Genomic DNA, 20,548 nt, shown 5'->3' on the forward strand with positions numbered 1-20,548 from the left:
TGAGTCGGCTGAAGAGGGTGGATCTGGGGTGGAGAGTAGAAGAGGTCACCTAGCGACAGAGAAGTTCAAGTACAGAGTCTAGATTTAAGGGGTGGAAAATAAAAAGAAAAGGCAGAAAAGGGCAATGGGACTTGGAAGGAAGGTCCCTGGACAGGAGGCCCCCGAAGGAGGTCAGAGCCCTGAGAGAGCCATGGGAGCGGGGTCAGAGCCTAGCAGGGCACACACACAGCCACTGGGCCCTGATGGTGCAGCCACTTCTGGCTCAGAGCCACCTAGCTATGCTTTGCATATGATTTGCGTGGTGCTCACTTAATGGCAGGCAGCAGGATGCAGCACAGACCTGGGCACTGTGCTAGGAATTGGAACCACCCCTAACTTGTTCAGTAACGCTCCAGGCCTAAGTTTTCCCATCGGGAATGATGACTCCAGTTCTATACATCCACAGGGTTTTGTGAAAATCAAATGCTGGTCTCCACCTGGAAGCCCCCTGCCTCCACCTTCATGCCTGGCCAACTCCTTTCATCCTCATGTCTCAGCTCAGACTTCACTTCTGGAAAGCGTTCCCCTCACTTCTCATCCCCTTCGAGCTCAAGTTTGCGAGCCTTCTCTGTGCTGCCACATCTCCTGGGCTTCTCCTCCCACTCATCACCCTGGATCGAAGCTATTAGCTTAGCTGCTCCTCCACTTGACCATGAGCTCGCTGAGGGCAGTCTCTGCCTCCTTTAGGGCAGCACTCCCCATGCCCAGAATGGGACCTGGCGTGGAGATGCTATGTTAGATGGATGAATGAATGAATTCATGAATTCTTGGGAAAGAACATTTGTGGTGCTGACGTTCAGGCTCTGTGGGTGGTCCAGAGGCAGGTGTCTGGCAGAAAATCACAAGTGGAGGAAACTGGGACAAAAGCGGGAGCTGGAGGAGAGATCTGATGTAGCTCCTGGGTCCTTAGTGTCTCCACCTCCGGGATGGGGCTTCTTGGGGACCCCGACAAGGAAGGCTTGCTCCAGGGATTACTCCCAGGATAAGGAGGGGACCCATGAGCAAGGCTGAGGCCTTAGAGGAGTCAAGGCCAAGGAAGAACACGATCTTGGAACCTTCAAATCTTGGAGGGGCCAACCCTGAATGAGGGAGCAGAGACGTGCTGTGGAGCCCAGGACAGACCCAGGGCAGGTGGCTGAAAGCTTCAGGGAGGCTGACTGACTCATCAGACAGAACGGTCTTCTAAGAGCCAAGAAGCAAAGGTAGAACAGGCTGCTTTGGGAAGAGTGAGCCCCTGCCACTGGGTGAACCCAAGGGAGGGGGACACCCCTCAGGTTACTTCCAGCCTGGGAGTCCAGGACTGAAAAGAGCCTGGCCATTTCCAGAGCGTGGCACCACCCCCTGGAGGAGAGCTGCCCTCACGCCCTGGGCATCATCTCCGGTCAGGTCCCGGGGAACTCTGGGTTTCGGAACTCTTCCGTCCTCTCCAGGGTTTTGACTGAGTCTCGGAGGAAGAGATAGGACAGCCAAAGCTGGGGTTCTGAGGATGTTAAATGGCCTGCCAGCCAAAACAAAAGACATTCCGTGGTCAGATCTACTTTGGAAACGCTGGGTTAAGTTACATCGATTTCTTTGCTGAAAGAACTCCCAGAGCCTCATATCCTAATGTGCCATGCGCAGCTTCAAGCAAGGGAAGGTGTATGCAGCATTTACCACCCTTTTCCTTTTTTCCTGGAACTTGTGACATCTCACTTAAGGAGCGACTCGCTGGACACTGGGGAGATGTTGGTAAGAAAGGAAAGGAGACAGCAGGCGTAGCTCTAGCCTCATCTCTACGAGAGACTCATCGGAAGCTTGGCCAGTCTCTGGCCCCAGTGCCTCAGTCTCCCCATCTGTGAAATGTGAGTGCTGTCCAGTTACGAAGCTCACACGAACTCCCTGGTGCGAGAGTGCTCTGGGAAGCAAAAGCCCAGTAAAAGGCGAGAAGCTGTTGCTGCCTCCCTGTTCCCCAGCTGCTGAGGAGGAAGAGTTAGACCAAAGATCAAGGGTTTCCATTGCTCCAAGACAGGGCCAGGCCAGTGGCCTTCCCTCTGTGGAAGCAGGGACCTGGTGAGATCTTCCCCTCAGCATAGGCTTGGAGCTGCCAGAGCCTCTCAGGAAGCCGGAGGAGGGTGAGGGAGAGGGTTCTGGATGCTGAGGGGGAGAAAGCAGAGGCCAGGCCTGTGAGGAGGAAGAGGAGGAGACACCCTGCTCTTGGGCGGGGAGGGGGCTCCTGGGGGAGGGGAGTGACTGGACCGTTCAGAGAAGTCCTGAGCTCTTGCATGAGGATGGAGGGCAGTGGTCTCGAGGACTGGAGTTCTCGTGAGAGAAGGCCTGGAATGGGTGGGATGAGGACAGCCCTGGCACTGGGGATGGTGGGGACCTGGACACAGATGTAGCAGGTGGGTTCCTGCTGTCTCCTGCCTGGAAAAAAGTCTTCAGACCAACCTGTTGGCGTCCACCTGCGACCCTCTGAAAGGGCTTTACCCGCATGGTTTGGGGCCAGTGCCGTCCCTCAGAGTGGCCCCAAGTCCTGCCCAGCTGGTGCTCAGAGGCGGCCTATCAGGCGGCCCCTCGGGTGCCCTCACCTCCACCAGCGGGTAGGCGATCTCGTTGTAGATCTGCTCGGTGTAGTGGTCCATGTAGTAGGCGCCATCGAAGGTGAACTGTTTGGGGGGCTCGTCGGAGGCGCCGGGGTTCTGGATGAAGCACTGGCCACGTGCGGAGTCCACCGTCACCACGGCCTGACAGTTCAGCTCCAGCTCCCGCTGGTTCATGGGGCGGCAGCGCACCACCACCTTCACCGACTCCGAGGCCATGGCGCCACGGCAGGGGTCCCCGGGGCGCGACCCGACGTGGACGCCGCGGACGCCGCGGACGCCGCGGCCGAGACACACCGCCCGGCGAGGGACCCCCGGCCGCCAGGACCAGGGGGCGAGGCCAGTGCCAGGCGCGGGGGGCGGGTCCTCACGGCAAGGGCCTGGCTGCGGCCGGGGGACCAGACTCCTCGGGGGGCGCCCGGAGAGGAGGATGGGGGCGGCGGGGGCGTCTCCGGATCGGAGCCGGGGCTGCCACCTCCTCCCGCGCCCGGGCTTGCCCGTCCCTGAGGCCCGGCCCGGGCGGGGGACGTGGGGGATCCGCGCTGCAGGCGCTGGCAGGACCCGAGGCCCCGAGCCGCCCCAGCCGCCCGCCCGCTCGCACGCACGCCGCCAGGGCGTTCGCGGTTGCTGGGCAACGCCCGCGGCGTCACAGGCGGCGGCTCCCGCGAACGTCAGCTCGTTCTCCGTGCAGGGCCGCAGGGAGTGTGGTGCGGGAGATCCCCTGGCTGGAGGCCCGCACGCGTGGGCCGCCTCCCTGAGGACCTGGCTTTGCTGGAGCGTCTGCCTGATCCGTGCCAGGCGCTTCAGGCCCGTTCGCTTCTTTAATGCTCACAGCCCCAGTTCAGAGCGGTTAAGCAACTTGTCCAAGGTTGCCCAGCTATGACCGGGAGGCTAGGCTTGATTCCATCTCAGAGAGAGAAGAGGAGAGGTCTCACGTGGGGGTTAGAGACCTGCTGAGAAGGGCAAGGAGTACCTAGCTAGCCTTTCTTCACATCCCAGTATTGACTCACAAGGCAGCCCCAGAACATGCCACCGGGACAGAGCAAAACTTCTTTCTAAGGCTGTCCCTCATTTTTTCTAAGATTCAAGATTAAGAAACAAAACAAAAACCTTTGAGAGCCAAAGTCTTTCTGACTGTAGAGGCTGCCAGGCCCATCTCTCCTGGCCCAGCACAAGTCCCCCCAACCAAAACATGCGAGCTCTGGGCTCCACTCTGCACAGAGGCACAGTCAGCGAGCTGCCTGCCAGGCATCATGATAGGCCCTGGGAGACAGCCAACCCCTGCCCTCCTGGAGCTCATAGTCTAGTCTAGCAGGAGAGACTGCCATAGGAAACAGATCTCCTACATACAGAAATCCCATAAATGAATGAGAAATCACACACTGAAGGACCAGTTCCATAGAATATCCAACAAGGGAGCCTTACCCAGCAGCCCCCCTGGCGGGGGCAGGCTTCTTGAAGTGACAGGAACTGAGGAATCAACCAGGCAAAGGGCAGGGGGAAGGACAAGATCTGTCCAGGCTGTGCAAAGGTCCTGTGGCATGTTCCAGGAACAGAAGGAAAACCAAAGTTGCCAGAGCATTGGACTTGAGTCTTCATCTTACAGGAAATAATCACTGAAGATTTTCAGCAGGAGAGATAGGATTTGAATAAATACCTGGATCTGATTCCTTCAGGACATCCTGGGCCTCTGAGGAAAGGACCTGTCTAGTTTACCATCCAGCACCAGCTGAAGGTGTGTTTGGCAAACAAAAACCACACGGCAACGTGAACAAAGACTTCAATTTCAAAGGAAAAGTCTGCACTAGACAAATGGAAAAATGCATTTTATTTCAAGTACACACAGTAAGGAGAGCTGGGCTACCCAAGTAGTACTGGTTGGGACAGAGAAAACTAATCTATCATTAAGATGTTGAAGCATCTGCACACATGGATCAAAAACCTTGCCATGGTTGTACCACGTGAGCAATAAATGTGTGAAGAAATGTTAAGGTGCTTTGGGAACATTCCTGACGCCTTGTCCACACAGATAATTTACACAACAAAACACATCCATCACAGAGATATCACAGAGGTAATAAGCTTTGGTTGAAGCCTGGATCAGTTACCAGGTCTTCTTAAAAGTGTGACTCCAGTGCTGTAATCCTGGGCACCGTATTACCAAACCCCTTTCCTTGCCAGGGCAATACAGGGCTGAGGCCTCCCACTAGGGAGCAGGGTTTTGCCCAGGGGATAGAGGAGTTCCAGTAGAAATGGCCGTAAAGCGAGTCCCAGGTTCCCAACCACATTCAGTACAAAATCAGTGTTGTAGTTCCAGTAAAAAGAGCCCCAAAAGATGGCTTCCTCCTAACCCTTACAACAAGAATGACAAAGTCCCTAGCCAAGACCACTTCCTGGGTAGGAAATTGTAAGCTGGAACACCAGCTTCTGAGGGTTCTCCCTTATGTCTTGTCACTTGAGGCTGCCATCTTCATTCCAGGAGTCAGAAACCTGTTACTTTTGAGGCACTGAACAGTCACAGCCCACTCCCGGGTGGGGGGGAAAGGGCAGCCTCCAGACTCATGACTAGGTCTCTGCCTCAGAAATAGAAGTTCATCCAAAGTGACCTTGCTCCCTAACTCGTTAGACTTAAGCCTGTCATGTTTATTTATAAAGGGTGATACCTGGATCTGTCAGTCAGTGCAGGGCCAGTGCCTTAGACTGGAGACATTTTTGTGGATCCCCTCTGCCCACTGAGGCCAAGCCCCCTCTGACACGGCCCACGTCAGTTCTAACTGGATGGTTCTGCTCTGACTCAATCCCTGATGGAGCTGGCTGAGTGAGGTGAGGTGGCCCCTGACAGCCCTGGTCAGCATCGGATGGTTTCTCTGTCTCTCATGGAGAGGAGGGTGGCTCACCCTCAGGCCTTTGCTCAAAGCGAGAACTCACTCCTCCTGCCTTCCTGAACACGTCTCCCTCGCCTGTCAAAGTGAAGCCCAGAGAGGACAAGCATCCAAGTCCCCCAGCAAGTTCCCAGAAGCCTGGAGCTCTGTCTGCCCCTCCTGCAATCTCAAGGGGCCACATGTCGTAGGAGAAGCCACTGGCAATCTCAAATCTCAGGACTCTCCCATACGGTCAGTGAAGTGATGGAGGACTGGTCCAAGGGGCAGAGCGACTGGATGAAACTGGTGACCAACGGGATGGAAGACGGGCAGAGTAGCCTGCTGAGGCCCACGAGCCAGGATGAGGCAGGGCCTGCTGGTGTGGGGGCTGGCCTCCTAGCCCAGACCGAGCAGTTCTGCCTCTGACTTGGCATGGCTAAGGGGCCGGAGTGTCCGAGGTGGCCTCCCCTCGGGCCCGCAGTCCTGCTCCTCATAGCTGGGGTTCAGGCGGCCCATGTCAAGGGAACAGAAGAGGCTGCGCTCGGTCCCAGCATGGTGCTCCACCAGGGCGTCCAGGCTGGGGAACTCAGCTGGCAGGTGCTAGGGGAGGAAGGGGCTTCAGAGCCAGCTTTCCCTTCACCATGGCTGGTGCTGGGCACCAACCACCCCCGCACTGGGGATCCTGCCCCATTTCAGAGAGCAGGAAATTCGAGTTCAGAGTGGTCACTGTGATGCTAACAGCAGATCCAGACACCATTTCCTCTCTTTCTCCCCTCCCAGCCTGGACAGGACTGAGGCACTTAGCATGAGGTAAGGGCACACATTTAAAAAGCTCCACGCACGCATCCCAGTCCCTGGACACCTGTGATCAGCCAAGACGCCAGACCCGGAGACTCACAGCTATATGAGCTTAGGCAAGCCCCTACTCTTTCTGAGTCAGCTTCCTCCTCTTCTAATTGATGGGTTAGGTGTGGGAAAGCAAAAGCTGGGATTCCAGTAGGAATTAAGGTATGACGCTAGCCCCAGACTCGACTAGAGAGAACTCTGAACGCCTCTGGCGAGAGGGCCCTAGGGAGGAGCCCATAGGTAGAGTTGGGGTCAAGTGAGCCCGTGGGGGCGGAGCCAGCTCGGCCAATGATGGAGCCGGTTGATGTTCAATAAGGGGCCAGAGAGCCAATGGGGGACTGGGACGAGGATGAGGCGGGCTTAGTGGTTAGAAAGGGGCGGGGCCTGACCGGGAGGGGCCTGAGGGCGAGTGGTGGCGGCAGCGGCCCGCACTCTTACCTCCACGCTGTAGCGGCCCAGGTGGTTTCGGAACACTTGATGGGGCACCACACCGCACTGCGTCCGCACCGACAGGCACCACTGGCCACTGGTGCCCGGCTCAGGCCACAGGAGGAAGGCCCCAAGCACGTCTCTCCGCAGCAGCGCGAGGGCACTGGGCCTGGGAGGGCAGATGGAGAGGCTGAAGGTAGGACCCCAGTCTGGACCCAGCTTCCGGTCGCTCCCCTTGGCAATGGAATAACAGCCCACGGCATCAGAAACACAGTGCCTGTCCCGGAGAAGGCCCTCAACGATAGGAAGCTTTCAGACTTCCTTAACTGACAACTTTAAGATTCAGTCAGGAGAGTTTTAAAGAGCTGACACTTAGGGAGCTGTCACTGGGTGCTGAGATCTTTACTCATTTGAATTACCTCACTTGATCGTCTCCACAGCCCTGCAATGAAAGCCCTTTTATTATCCCCATTTTACATGTGAGAAAACAGGCCGAGGGTGCAGAGGTCAGAAACACTCTGCCCTTGTACAGGATTGCACCGGGGTGGGGGTGGGGGGGTATCGAGGTCACATAGCCTATTTTTCTGCCCATTCCAAAGAGCTGGGCATGCTGCCAAGCCCTTCCTACCTGGAGATGCCAGCAAAGGCCCAGATGTTCTCCGTCAGGCTGCCCTCACTGTCCACCACCAGGCATGAGGGGCCGCCAGACCCCAGGCCCGCCTCCCACGCAGCAGGAACTATGAAACCACCCGGGGTCAGAGGGAGAGAGGAGGTGGTCTTGCCCCTCCTGTACCCAGCCCACCCCACCCCCCAGGCCCATGAACTTATGCTTGCCTCCTGGCTCAACGGGCACACATCCAGCCCCCCAAAAGACACATCCACACACAGGTGCACACCCACACACACTCACATCCACTCACCAGTTAAAGCGCATCCACAGCTATGCAAGCCCCCAGCATGTAGATCTGAATACACACTCACACACGTGACTACAATGTATATCCGCTCACAGTACAGGCATCCGCTCGTAGGCACAGTCACAGCCTAGCAGAAACGGACACTCAGGCCCACCCTCTCTGACTCACATAGGGGTACACAAGCCTGTGCCCCAGGTGCATGGGGCCGGCATGCTCCGGCTACTCACAGGCCTCCCGGGCTGACAGCTGCAGCTGGGTCTCGTAGGTGCAGCCGCGGTAGGCCCCCGAGCGGATCACCTTGCTCCGAATGGCCTTCTTGCGCACCAGCGTGGGCGAGCAGTAGGGATTCCCCAGGCGGGCATGGCGAGGGCCCCCACGGCCTTCCAGTTCTGGCAGCTCCTTCTAATGTACCAAGAGGGGCCCAGAGGGGCGGGCGGATCAGGCCCGGCCATGTCAGGCGAAGCCCCCTCCCTCTGAAGTCTAGCACTCCCTCACATGACCTCTAAACCCTCACCCAGTTCCCTGCCCACCGCCCACTCCCTGGCCCCGGCGCTGCATACCATACTGCCCATGGGCCCCTCTGCTGGCAGCCGCCGGAAGGAGACTAGTGCATGAACGTTCTGCGAGAGCTGATCTCGGCCGAAGGGCTCCCGTACTAAGCCAGGGGGGACCCCAGGACTGGACAGTGGCTTCAGGGGCACATCCCCCGCAGGCCTCCCGCAGGGCTCAGGCTGTGCCCGCTCCTCAGGGTGCTGCAAGAGGTAAGTGAGCTGGAAGGAGCGGCAGAGCAGCAGGTGCAGGATCTGGACCTGGAGAGGGGAGGGGGGTGCTCAGCTGTGGGAGGTCTCCTGGGGAACTCCTCAGGCATCAACCCACTCACCATGGGGGCAGGCAGCTCCTTGGTTTGGAATGTTCTTCCCTGTTGTTCCTGGGAAAACTTCTACTTATACCTCAAAACCTCACCACCACCATGTAGCCTCCCCTACCAGCTTCCTTTATCCATTTAACAAACACCAAGCATCTACTTTGCTCACACATCATGCTTGGAGCTGGGAGTATCTGGGCTAAATGCACTCCTCCCCCTGGGTTTACCATCCCTACCCTGGGCCTTGGGTCAGTACCAGGCCCTGGAGTTGCAGAACCTGGGATCCAATCCTGGCTCTGTCACTTAGGAGCTACTGTGTGACCCTGGGCAGAAAGTGTCACCTGTGTCCTCAGATTCTTCATCCCCACCCCCCTGTGCTTCTTTAATGAAACAGAGCCCAGACTCCCCAGCATAGGCCCAGCACTCTGGAGACAGAACATTCTACCTACCACATCCATCATCCAGCCCCGACACATTGGAACCATGAGCCCCAGAAGATCAAGGGCCATGTCTCTGCCACCTGTCACTCCAGTAGCCAGCACAGGGCTTGACATACAGTGAGAATGGCAAATGCTTGCTGGATGGAACCAAATCCAGCCTCTGTTTACTGAACGACTGGCTGCCAAGGCTCTGTTGTTCATGGCGGTCACACTGGCTTTGACTGCTGGGATCTACCAGCCCACCCACTTGTGCCATGGGGCCAAGCACTGGAGCCTGGACCCGGTCTCTGCTCTCAAAGTCCTCCAGTGTCCGTAATTAGGGACAGCCAGATGATAGAGATGGTTCAGGTCATAGGACCCCGGAAGGGAGGGGCAGTCTAGAAGAGTAGGTGGGCTTCACAGACATAGGGGCTGAGCCTTGAAGGGCAAATTAGAATTTGCCAGGATGAGAAAGGGAAGGGCATTCCCGGCGGAGAGAGCAGCAGGAGCAGAGGCCTGGCAGGGTGACCCTCCAATCTCCAAGCACATGGCCTGGTCCCTGTGGCATGCTGAGGCCCCTGACTTAATTTTGTTGGATTCTCAGTGGGCGGAGCCACAGAAGGAGCCAGAGTGGCAACGGGTACACATCTGGAGCAGGCCCAAGCCAGCATAGCTAAGCCCTCCAAGGCCTCGGTCCCTGATGCACAGCACACCCCCAACCCCAGCCTCCATGGCAGCCCCCCTGCCAGATACCTCTCCAGGCTGGCTGCCCACAAAGAGGTGACAGAAGAGCTTGCTGGCCGGGCTCCGTGGGTTTCGGGCCACAAAGGCAAACTGGCAGTCGGCTGGGCACCAGGTGGAGTAGAGTATTCGCTTCAGGGCATGTGCCATCAGGAGCACCTGAGGAGGCAGCAGGTGTGACGGCCTCCATCAGACCCACAACCGGGCCCGCAGCAGCCAGCCCAGTGTATGCCAGCCCCGCGGGCCCCACACACCTGCCGGCAGGACTCCCAGGCCTGCTGTGCCCAGTTTAGGGTCCACCCAGCTACTGGGGTGAAGAAGTCTTCCCTCCTTCCAGACCTGCCCTAACCCTACTACAAACCACAACCCTTATCCTTCCACAGCCACTGGGCTTGGATCTCCTGCTCCCTCTGCCAACCTGCTGGTTGGAATCACCACGCCCAAGCTCTGGAACCGAGGGGCAGAGCATTCATGGCCTGCAGGCTCACAGAGAGGCCATGGCACAGGCCCTGGGGTTGTACGCCTGGTCCCTGGAGACAGATGACCAGAGTTTGAATCCTGGCCCTCCCACCCACTCTCCACGTGTCTTACGCAGGTGAGTCCAGCTCTCTGAGCCCTTGTGACAAGGTAAGGTGTGATAATACCCCTGCGATGGGGTTGTTGGTGGGGTCAGTGAGACCTTATGCAAGTGGAATAGGACCTGACCCCAAGGCCCCCACTGGGTCACCATTTGCACCAGTCTTGCGAGAGTGGCATTGTACAGTCTGGAATGCAGTTAGTGTTCATCAAACGTTGGCTTGCAGCAGGAGGAGGATGGCTGACTAAGCAGAGGCTCTCAGCTGGCCTGCAGCCCGAGTCTGCCCCGCCTTCCACCGCCATGAGAACTGGCCACAGCCCGCTGGCCAACACCAGGCAGCCGACATAGAGGACAGGGGACTCACAAAAACCTCACGATGCAGGCCCGGAGGGGCAGGGGGTGAGATGGAGGAGAGGCTCTTGACCACTGAGCTTGCCCGGGGGAGGCCGCTCGGGGAGAGGACTCCAAAGGCCCTGGACAGGCTGGGAAGCTGGGAGGCTCAAGGGGCAGCGTAGGGTCTGGGTGGAGGTGAGTACGTCCTGAGGGAGTAGGACACCCTCTCTGTCCAGTCCTCACCTGTACCCACATGGGCTCCTACCTCACCCTCCCCGCTGTAGATCTTGAGGCCCTGAAGGCTGAATTTCAGGATGACGGCCCGGCGTCGCGGACAGTCCTGGGTGGGAGAGAGTGGGTGAGGGGCAAGAATTATCTCCCAGGCCCTGCCCAGCCCAGCCTCAGTACCAGTCACCACAGGCTGGTCAGCCAGCTCCACCCCACCTGCCGGAGGACTGAGCCCCGGTCTGTGGACGCCCCCCAGGAGCTGGGGAAATATGAATGGCTCCTGGCAGGCCGTCCCCGAGCCAGGACCATAGCTGGTCCAGTTCTGACCATCTCCCACGTCTCTCACCTGTGGTTCCCACCTGCGGCTCCCACCCATGGGGCACAGGTCACAACCGCCCAAGGGAAGAGTGTCCCAGGGCACACGGGATGTGGCCCCAGGAGGCTGGGTGGGGCCCACCTTTCAGAATGGCTTTGGTCCTGTCCCTCCCTGGGCCTCACTTGCTCCATCTCTATAATTGGGGGGTGAGGTGGATCAGATGGTCTCAGGGGCCTTTCGTTCCCAGCCTGCCATCCCAAGGCTGTGATCCCACCAGGAAAGGGCCCCCCGCCCCAGCTCCCTACCTTCAGCGCCCACAGCTGCTGTTGCACCAGCCACACGCTCTCCTGGGTGTCCAGATCGTCCACAGAGAAGGAGCCCACATACTGCTTGGGGGGGTGGGGGCGGGGGGATGGGAGAGAGGCAGGAGAGTCAGGCCTATGGGCTTTTGATCCCTATCCTCCAAATGCCACCCCTCCCCCGCCTCCGCTTGACATATGCTCTGCTGCGTCCGGTAAGCTGTGGCCAGTGACAGCACTGTACTCGGAGCCCAGGCCCTGCTACTTTCCCAGGATGTGGCCTTGGTCAAGCCACTCAGCCCCTGAGGCCCCACTGCCTCATCTGTGCCCATGCACACATTCCGGGGCCTGGGTTAAGGAGGGAAGACACAGAAATAGGTCTGCCCCACAGCTCCTCCCTACCCTCAGGACCTGCCACCCACTCACCACCCACCAAAGCACACGCCACAGGGGGCGGCCCCACCCACCTGGGCAAACTTGGTGATGCACCTGGGCCGGTAAGGGGCAGGGCCGCAGTCAGAGGCCCTCCGGCCCCTTGCCCCAGCCTTCTGCATGGCCCCCAGGGTGCCCAGCTTCAAGCCCCACGGGAGAGAAGGCTGCACAGGGCAGGGGAGAAGGGTCGGTTCCCAAGCTGTTGAGACATAATGCTCCCCATCAGAGGCCAGGAAGCTTCTTCCAACAAATCCTTACTGAGCACTTGCAGTGTCCTAGGCACTGGGGACACGGGACACAGACCCCTGAGCAAAATGATGAACTCCTTTCTGCCCTCATGGAGCCAACATTCTCATGGGAGAGAAAGACATTAAACTAAATAAATGAGACATGAAATATACCAGATGTGGATAAAGCAGAGAGGAGGATATGACATGCAGGTGGCTGCAGCTCCGAAGGCCTGGGTGAGGAGTGAGGTTTGGGGAAACAGCTGAAGGAAGGGATGTAGCAGGCAGTCCATGTCCCTGGTCAAACACTGACACCTCCGAGCTCTGGACTGGGCTGCTCTGGGGTGGAAGGAGGGGGTACTGGCATGTAACCAGCTTCCACAAAGAGCCAGGGGATGGGGAGGGGCAGCATCACCTGAGAGGGGTGGTGTGACAGCAGCGAGACCAGTCCGCAAAGGCACAGAGGGGCGAAAGCAGCTGGAGCCCTTAGGTAGACCTTTCCAGAGCAGCAGACTGGAACCAGGTTGGGATCAGCCTTAAATGTCAGACTACGGACTTGAGGCTCTGCCCTGTGGGCAGTGGGGAGCCATAGCATTTTCCAGCTCTGTAGACTATGGGGCTGGCCCATGAGCTGGATGGCCAGAGCTGCTTCACAGGCTCCTGGCTTATTCAGCTCGGCCTCACTCCAGCCCCAGCCAGACAGTGCACCAATGCTGCTGAGTCAGGAGGTAAGGAAGGTGGACAATTGCCCCAGGGGGGCTGAAGAGCCCCATCCCCAACCCCAGCCCAGGTTCTGGTCTTTCCTGGGGTCTCTGTCCCAGATCTACTAATGGAGGAGAGAAGGAACCCCTCTACCCCTTACTAGACTGTCCTCAATGGCAGGGAGAAGGTTTACTCCCCATTAGAGCTCAGGACCGCAGCTGGTCCTCAATGAATATGGAATAAAGGCATCATGAGAAACAATGGCTGACTGCCTCTGCTCGGGGCCCTGAAGACTCGGCCCCCTCAGTCTTTCCTGGGGTCCACTTAGACCCCCACCGCCATCCCCCAACCTAGCTAGCTCTGTCTCACCAACTTAGTTATAATCACTGCACTTGGGATCAGAGAGACCTGGGTCCAAATCCTATGTGACTTTGGGTAAGCCGTCTCACCTCTCTGAGCCTTCAGTTCCTCATCCCCAAACCTGGAATAACGCGAGGAGTCAATGAGAATTGAAGGGAGTAGCAGGCACCTAGCATGATGCTGGGGATGGGCTCAGAACTGATGCTCGACAAGGTCTCAGGGGATGCGGGACTGCAAAGCCTGCTGTTCAGGAGGGAGCATGGAAGACAGCGAGGTCTGACCTCGGTCAGTGCCCTCCTTGCACTGAGCCACACCTGACAGGGGACCATCCAGTCTGGGAGGGTGTGGCAGGAGGGGAGCCCTGCTTACGGGCCACGATTCCTGCCAGGAGAAAGCGAGGATCAGAAAGGGCTCTGGGCAGGAAATGGGTGCCTCCTGGGTGTGCTCTCCCCACCTGCAGCAGTCCTTGGAGAAGGGGGCTTTGGGTGCTTTGGGAATGATGTACACTCAGGACCGGGAGCCGTAGAACGGCCCCTACCTCCACCTACTCTGGACCTTCAGCCCCAGGCTCAGGCCAGGGGGAGGCACCAGCAGCAATATACTATTTTTAGTGAGTGGCCAGCAAAGGAAAAGCCAGAAAATAAAGGCTGCACCATCTCTTTGAAGCCTTCCCAGGCCTTCTTTCTATCTGCTCTCCTGTCCTGTTGTTCTGGGCTCTCACAGCCTCACACTTTTTGATCCTGATCATTTTTGTCATCATGTCCATTTTATGTTTAAATAAAGCAAAGTTAGACGTGTAACCAGCACAAAAGCTATGTGGCCCCCATTCCAGGTGTGGAGATGGTTTCCAGTGAACTCGGCTTTCTGCTTTACAATCACATCATGGGCTGGGATGCTCTGGACCCACAGCTGGTGGGGAACGGAGGAAGCAAAGACCAAAAACCAAATGGAGCAGAAGGGAGACCGGGAAAGAACAGAGGATTCAAAAAAAGGCAGCCACAGAAGTGGAAACAGTGAGGATGAAAAAGACAAAAGGAGAGGAGAGGAGAGGCGGGAGGAGGGAGAGAGAAGGAACACATTTCTCATCCTGCCTGTGCTGACACAGCCCCCCAGACATAAGAGTGTAAGTGCGGAATCACATGGATTATGACACGAGCACACATTCTGCCTCACACATGCTGAGACAGCTGTGCCTGAGGCTGAAAACAGCCTTTGCCCTCCAGCTCCAGAGCCGTAGCTTCCTCAGGGACACCCCATATCCAGGTGGTGGGAGTGGAGAGCCCACTGGCTCTCCTATGAGCCCCACCTTACCCACGATCACCTGATCCTTCCCCCATTCCCAGGACCCTGGAAGTTTCTCTCTTCCTCTCCGTCCTTCCCAAGCCGAGGGGCACAGCACATTTCGGCCCCAGGCCTGGAGTTGGGGGCTACCCATGGGACCAAGGAGGGTACCAGACTCACCCTGAGCCTGGAAAGACCTGTGTGCCGGTTCAGGCACAAACATCCACGTATCTCTTGGGACCAGGCCTCTTTTTCCAAGCGTTTCCACAGGAGCCTGGCTGAGCCTGGCTGAGGCTCTTCTCCTGCTCTTCTGAGGCTTTCCGGGTGGCCCTAATTAGAGACAGGGGATTAGATGGGTTGACGGTGTCTGGAGAGTTCAAGGACAGAGTCCCTCCGCTGCACCACACCATAGCTGAGTGGAGTCATGGGGAGGACCCAGCTCCTGGGAGACCGCTCAGCTTGCAGACTCTGGGCTTAACTAAGGGTTGTTCAGGAGAGTAAAGTCACTTCCCCGGGGTCACACAGCATAAGGAGGAAGCAAGCTGAGAAGCAGACCCAGGTCTCTGGGGCTCTTTCTAGAGGCCATGGCAGTGCCCTTCTGCTCAGACTCCCCTCACCCAAGTAAACACGGTGTCCACCTCTAGAGTTTGGTGAGTCCCAGCCTGTCCAGCCTCCTGGAACATCTCAGGTGCTGCAGGACAGATCTGATCAGCAAAACAGTAGCTTTCTCTCTCTGCCTTCCAGGCCAGACGGTCTGGGGCTGCTAGAGCCACCTCATCAGTGGCTTCGCCCCCACCACCTTTGGTTCAGCTGCACAGAGGAGCACCCCACTGCCACATCACGGCTTCTGGTACCACCCCTACCTTCCCTAGGCAACAGGGTGGGAGGAGACTGAACCACCAGCCAAGGGCCAGGGGTCAAGATCATGGATTATGGGTCCCAGCAAGGCTGGCTGATGTGACCTTGGGCAAGTCACTTAACCTCTCAATCTCCATTTCCTCAACTGTAAATTAGGGATAATAACAGCAGCGGCCTCCTCGAGTGCATCTGTTTGTTTATTCTGAGAATATTTCCGAGTGGAACTATGGGCCAGGTGAACAAAACAGTCCGAGCACTCGCTGAGCACCCAAACCGGACTGGGGTTCGGGTGCCGGAAACAAACAACGCTTGGTGCGGGCGGTTGGGGGGAAGGTGAAGGAAGGGTGGTTAAATAATTTAGAGAGAAATACAGTTGGGGGAGGAGGATGTGCGTGTGTTGCGGGGCGGGGGCTGCTGCCCAATACAGGGTGGTGAGGACGGCCTCTCCAAACAGACGACGCTGAGAGGAACGTGCGGTTTTCAGGATTAAGGGGGGCCCCGAAACCACGTACGCGGCCAGCGGCACGCGAGGCGCAGAGCGCTCTACGGCGTGCGTTATTATTCCTGCGATTACTGTGATTCTTGGGGAGCGCTGCTAGGGCTTTCAGCTGACAGCCCCCCGGCCTGGGGCAGAGAAACTCCCGCGACCTACCGAGGGGTGAGCGGGGCAGGGCGGAGGTGACAGTGGAGGTGATGGGTGGTGCTGGTGATGGAGGAATGGGGCAGAGGTGTTCCTCGCCATTAGAAGCCCTCTCCCCATCTCTGCGCCGGGGGACCGAGGTCCGCTCCCCCGGAACCCCCGACCCCAGCCCCAGCCGGGCTCCCAGGCTCCCCGGAGCTCGCTCACCGCCGCCGCCGCGTCTCGAGGCCGCTCGCTGCAGCTCCGCTCGTGTCCGCCGCCCGCCGCCCCCCACGTGGCCGCGGGAACCAGCCCCCAGGATCTCGGCCTTCACCCACCCACCGGCGCCCGCGGAGCAGCGCCTCTCCGCCGCGCTGCCCAATCAGCGGCCGCTAGGGGCCCTGGCACCGCCCCCGCCTGCTCGCCCCGCGGCGCCCCGCCTTAAAGGATCCAGGCCGGGGGCGGTGGGGAGGGGACGTCCCCGCCCACTGACGGCGCCTTTACCCGGGCTGGGGTTCTGAGTGCCCCGCGCGCGTCTCGCTGAAGATTCCCTCCTCCGGGAGAGCCCTTCTCCTCCTGCCCCTTCGCTAGCGCCTCCTCGTCTTCCAAGCAGCCCCAGCTGTCCTCCAAAAAGCCTTCCCTGACCACCAGTGCCTCCTCCGACCCCTGCAGAGCCCTGGAGACTTGGCTGGTCTCTTCTTACTCGAGAGCAAGCGGCACTGGTCAGGAGGGGCCTCCATTCACGGTGCACAGGACAGAGCCTGGCTCGTAGTAGGCGTTCAGAGACTGTTGTCTTGACGACTGAATAAATGTGCTCAGGACCTGGTCTCTGGGAGAACTGGGCCGGTCTCACCCTTCCTCCTACTGGGACAGGATGGACAGAAGTCACGCATCTCTTCCTCACCATCCTCCTCCGGGCCCTTCTCGGAGGAGGGTTAACAAGCCTGCCCAGTTCAGAGCCCCGCCCTAAGAAGTCTCGTGAACATTGACCATTGCACACCAGCCGTGATCCTGTCCTTCGGGTTACCGGGAAATCCACTTAGATGGAGGGAAACTGATTCAGCAGTAAGTGTCAGTCACAGCTTTGAGCTGGAGAGCACTTCTGTTCCCATCAGGCCAGGCACTCCCTAGGTGTCAAAAAGCAAATAGCAAACCAATTCAGGCCAGTGCGTATCTAATCTGAAGTCAGAAGAGGAAACATCAGCAACTGTCCAAGCACCACACCTCGGAAAAGCAGAACGCGGGGGCTCAGGTTCAGTTGGGGTGCACCCCAGGAAGTGAGCACCCTGACAGAGGGGGCACAGCAGAGAGAAACTTGGTCTGGGTCTGGGGACCTCAGGGGAGTTCAGGGAGGAGGCAAGTTTGAGCCATGCCTTCAGGCCAGGCATTCCCTTTGTCAACCAGAGCATCTGGATGCCTTCCCCAGGCAGCAGTGAGGTGTTTAAAGGCTTGGTCCCAATCTGGGCACTTCGCCTCACTAAGTGTGGGACCTTAGTCACTTTAATCCCCAGTGCCTCATTTGTAAGTGTTACTAACACCTGACACACAGGGACTCATTCCAATGAGTTAATCTGGGCAAAGGGCTTGGCACAATACCTGACCCATAGCAAGTTGAAGCACTCAATAAATATTAGACTTTGGTATTAGACTTTACGTTTATTCTCGAGTTTCTTTTGTATGTGGTTGAATGGCAAGTGATTATTGAGTTTCGCATGCCAGGTGCTCTATAAAACCCTTTATACTGAGGAGGCCATTTGACAGCCTTGAGACCAGTGATGAGAAAGATCGAGATGGTTTACAAGTTAGTTCTGCTTTCCAAAAAATCCCAATTTATGAAACTCGGGGTACGCAAAGGATAAAGGGTTAACTTTTACTAGCTTTCTAAAAGAGTATGTAAATTTTAAATAGAGAACTTGCCATTTACTCAGTCCACAATCTCATTTTGAGACTATTCAGAGAAAACGCAAACTACAAATCTCTTAACTCTTGGTGTCACAAGTTGCTGATACATACAATTTTAAAAATAGTGACAGGAATTTGTTTTAGGTCGAAAATGAAAAAAGACCAAAGAATTAAATTCAGTTAGTGAAATAGTTAAAACCAGAGGGATAATTCTGTCTTCTAAATCGTTTTCAGGAAAAATAGACAGAGGCTCAAGATCTGAGTGGTAGGTACTGTGCTAGGTCCTGGGGATACAAAGATTTGCAACAAAACACAAAAGCCAGATCTGGAAAGATAAATGTGTGAAAGAGGTGCCCGAGCAACACTGACTGCCGACTGTATGACCCCCAACTGTATGACCCCCGAAGAACACTTTTGATTGGTCTTCTCCTCCACTCAAGAATACAATGCTTAAAAACCAAATGCATTTACACATTTGAAGTTCATTCTTTCATTTTTATTTCTGTATCAAAATAATAGAACTGCGCACATGGGCTATTCCCCCAGGTTACCAAATTCAGTTGATCTAATTCCACTAAAAGCACAGAAACTCCAAGCTTCTTCTGTCCATGTAGCCTTACTAATGGTACATTAGATGTACAAGCTCAGAAGTTTACATCAAAAGGAAGAAACTTCTGTGGGTGTCAGCCATCTCCTGGGGAAGCCAACCTCGTTCCGCTCAGGACCACAGCCTAAAACAGCCATCGCCACATCATTATATGCCCCATTTATCTAATGCACATTTATGACAACACAGCTCTTGGGAGCCACTGGGTAGAGAACTTCAACCATCAATGATTCACTTTTGCAGGAAGCCCAAAGAAGTCATCTATATTAAGCAGGGGAAGGAATGACACAAAAGGCAGTCTAGGGTTGTGGGGTGATGATCTGTGAACATGTTAGGGCACAGTGCCATGCTGTGGTATTTCCGGATGAGTCAATGACAATTACTAAATCATACAGGTGAGAGCTTGCTATCACCATCTTCCCTTTTCTCTAAAATCCCAGAATCTGGTACTGGAGTTGCCAGCTGACGAATGTGAGTGGGATGTAACATCACATCATTTTGAAGCCACTCTCCAATTACAGGACTGAAAACCGGAGCCAAGATAGAGAGCTTGGAACAGGCCTCAGCACAGCATCTCATCCACACCTGGTTTTTACAGCACACGTTTCCATCTGTTTCCTCAGTAACGCCTTCCCATGTTGGTAGTTACTTTCAACCTTGAGCACCATTGTTCTGTTCTCTCGGGTTTGTCCTAATGGTTGTCCCTGCGACTTAACCCCTAGATAGTACCCCCAAAATGTGACCTAGAATGGAAATTTAAAAAAAATTCTTAGATGTGTTATGGGTTGAATTGTGTCCCTACCTCCCATAATTAGTATGCAATAGTCCTGCCAAATGTGACTGTATTTGGAGATGAATCAATAAAGAGGTAATTAAATAAAAATGAGGTCATTAGAGTGGACCTTACTCCACTATGACCAGTGTCCTTGTAAGAGGAGGAAATTTGGACACAGATGCATACAGGAGGAAGACGATATGAAGACACAGGGAGAAGATGGCCACCCACGAGCCAAGGAGAAATGAATTAACCCTGCTGACACCTTGATCTTGGACTTTTAGAATCCAGAACTGTGAGAAAATAAATCGCTGTTGTTTAAGCCCGGTCTGTTGTACTTTGCTATGGCAGGCTGAGTAGCCTGATACAGTGATTACATTCTTTTTTATCCATTCAAAAAGCAGACGGCAGCACTGTAGGCCAGGTTCCGCTTCCCGGTGCATTCTAGTTGGCAGAAAGTGTGGAGGGTACAGGATCCGAGAAATGTTATCTAGTTCAAGTCTCTCACCTTTCCAGTTGAGAAGCAGAAGGTTAAGTGACTTGCCTGGGGTTGTACTGTTCATTCGAAAGGGGACACGGACGGCAGGCGACTCGGCGCTGAGGGTCACGGGTAGGGCAGTGCTTCTCATTTTCCGAGAATGATTGTGCACTCCCTGGGGATCACCTGGCAGTGCCCAAAGTTCTGCTGCTGCTGCTTTAGTTCTAGGAAATCTCGTTTTATCTTATTAACTCCTGTGGTCTTAGCGCTCCCTTCCATTTGTTTCAATATTGCCATTAACATAATGGCATTCCCTCTCTTAAATACTTTTTGGAATAGGATATGTGCCCCAGAAATATGCATTACGATTATCTTGTTGCTATCTGTACCCCATTCCAGAAGCAGAACAGGGAATCGTTCCTAGTACTTCTCCAACTGAAAAGTGCAGGTCTCAAGAGGACCCATCCTCAGAAACACTCGTTAGAGACTTTGTTGCCAGAGGCAAATAAAATAGGAGTCTTGGGATACGTTTCAGAAAGTAAAGGAAGGCAGAGAGTATCGAATACTAAAATAATGCCCATGTTGAAAACCAGAAACTGGTAATAGCATTTAGTAAAGAAAAAGATTGCACATTGGGTAGAAGTTTCGTCTGTAGTCCCTCTCTTCATCCATAGCCAGCTGAGGCCCCAGGTCGGGCCCAGCTGCCTAGGCGCCTGGTAGCTCCAGCTTCGAAGGCATTCACGTCTCTTGCCCACCTGGTTTCTCTTCTCTCTCGCTCCCTGGCATTTGAAACTCCAAGCTGTATACATTTTTTTTTCTTGTTCATCTTTTAACAAATGATGGGTTCTTAGCAGTTTA

At 55.9% G+C, this 20,548-nt stretch overlaps 2 protein-coding genes across 7 annotated transcripts in view; both read right to left on the minus strand.

Moving 5' to 3' along the window:
• The window catches only part of KIF17 (kinesin family member 17), a 33,179-nt gene extending 30,281 nt beyond the window's left edge, over positions 1–2,898 (minus strand). The window contains 1 exon segment of the mRNA XM_039854363.1: positions 2,607–2,898. Coding sequence (XP_039710297.1) covers positions 2,607–2,837 — 231 coding nt within the window. The 5' untranslated portion in view covers positions 2,838–2,898.
• Positions 2,899–4,420: 1,522 nt separating this feature from the next.
• SH2D5 (SH2 domain containing 5) lies at positions 4,421–16,241 on the minus strand. Of its 6 annotated transcripts, none has more exons than XM_039854748.1 (11): positions 16,157–16,241; positions 14,632–14,781; positions 11,917–12,080; positions 11,456–11,536; positions 10,872–10,946; positions 9,709–9,855; positions 8,232–8,480; positions 7,899–8,073; positions 7,383–7,491; positions 6,764–6,923; positions 4,421–6,079 (listed from the first exon to the last, which is right to left on the minus strand). In XM_039854748.1, the coding sequence occupies exons 2-11, from the start codon at positions 14,672–14,674 to the stop codon at positions 5,876–5,878; spliced, it is 1,407 nt and encodes a 468-aa protein (XP_039710682.1). In that variant the 5' UTR covers positions 14,675–14,781; positions 16,157–16,241; the 3' UTR covers positions 4,421–5,875. The 6 variants fall into 6 exon arrangements, with proteins under 6 accessions (XP_039710682.1, XP_039710681.1, XP_039710685.1 ...); XM_039854747.1 differs by having other exon boundaries at positions 11,456–11,539; XM_039854751.1 differs by lacking the exon at positions 16,157–16,241 and adding an exon at positions 15,974–15,991 and having other exon boundaries at positions 11,456–11,539; positions 14,632–14,783.
• Between the last annotated feature and the right edge of the window lie 4,307 nt (positions 16,242–20,548).

The sequence above is a fragment of the Pteropus medius genome, unplaced genomic scaffold, assembly GCF_902729225.1.
Source record: "Pteropus medius unplaced genomic scaffold, Ma_sr-lr_union100, whole genome shotgun sequence".
Classification (NCBI taxonomy): Eukaryota; Metazoa; Chordata; class Mammalia; order Chiroptera; family Pteropodidae; genus Pteropus; species Pteropus medius.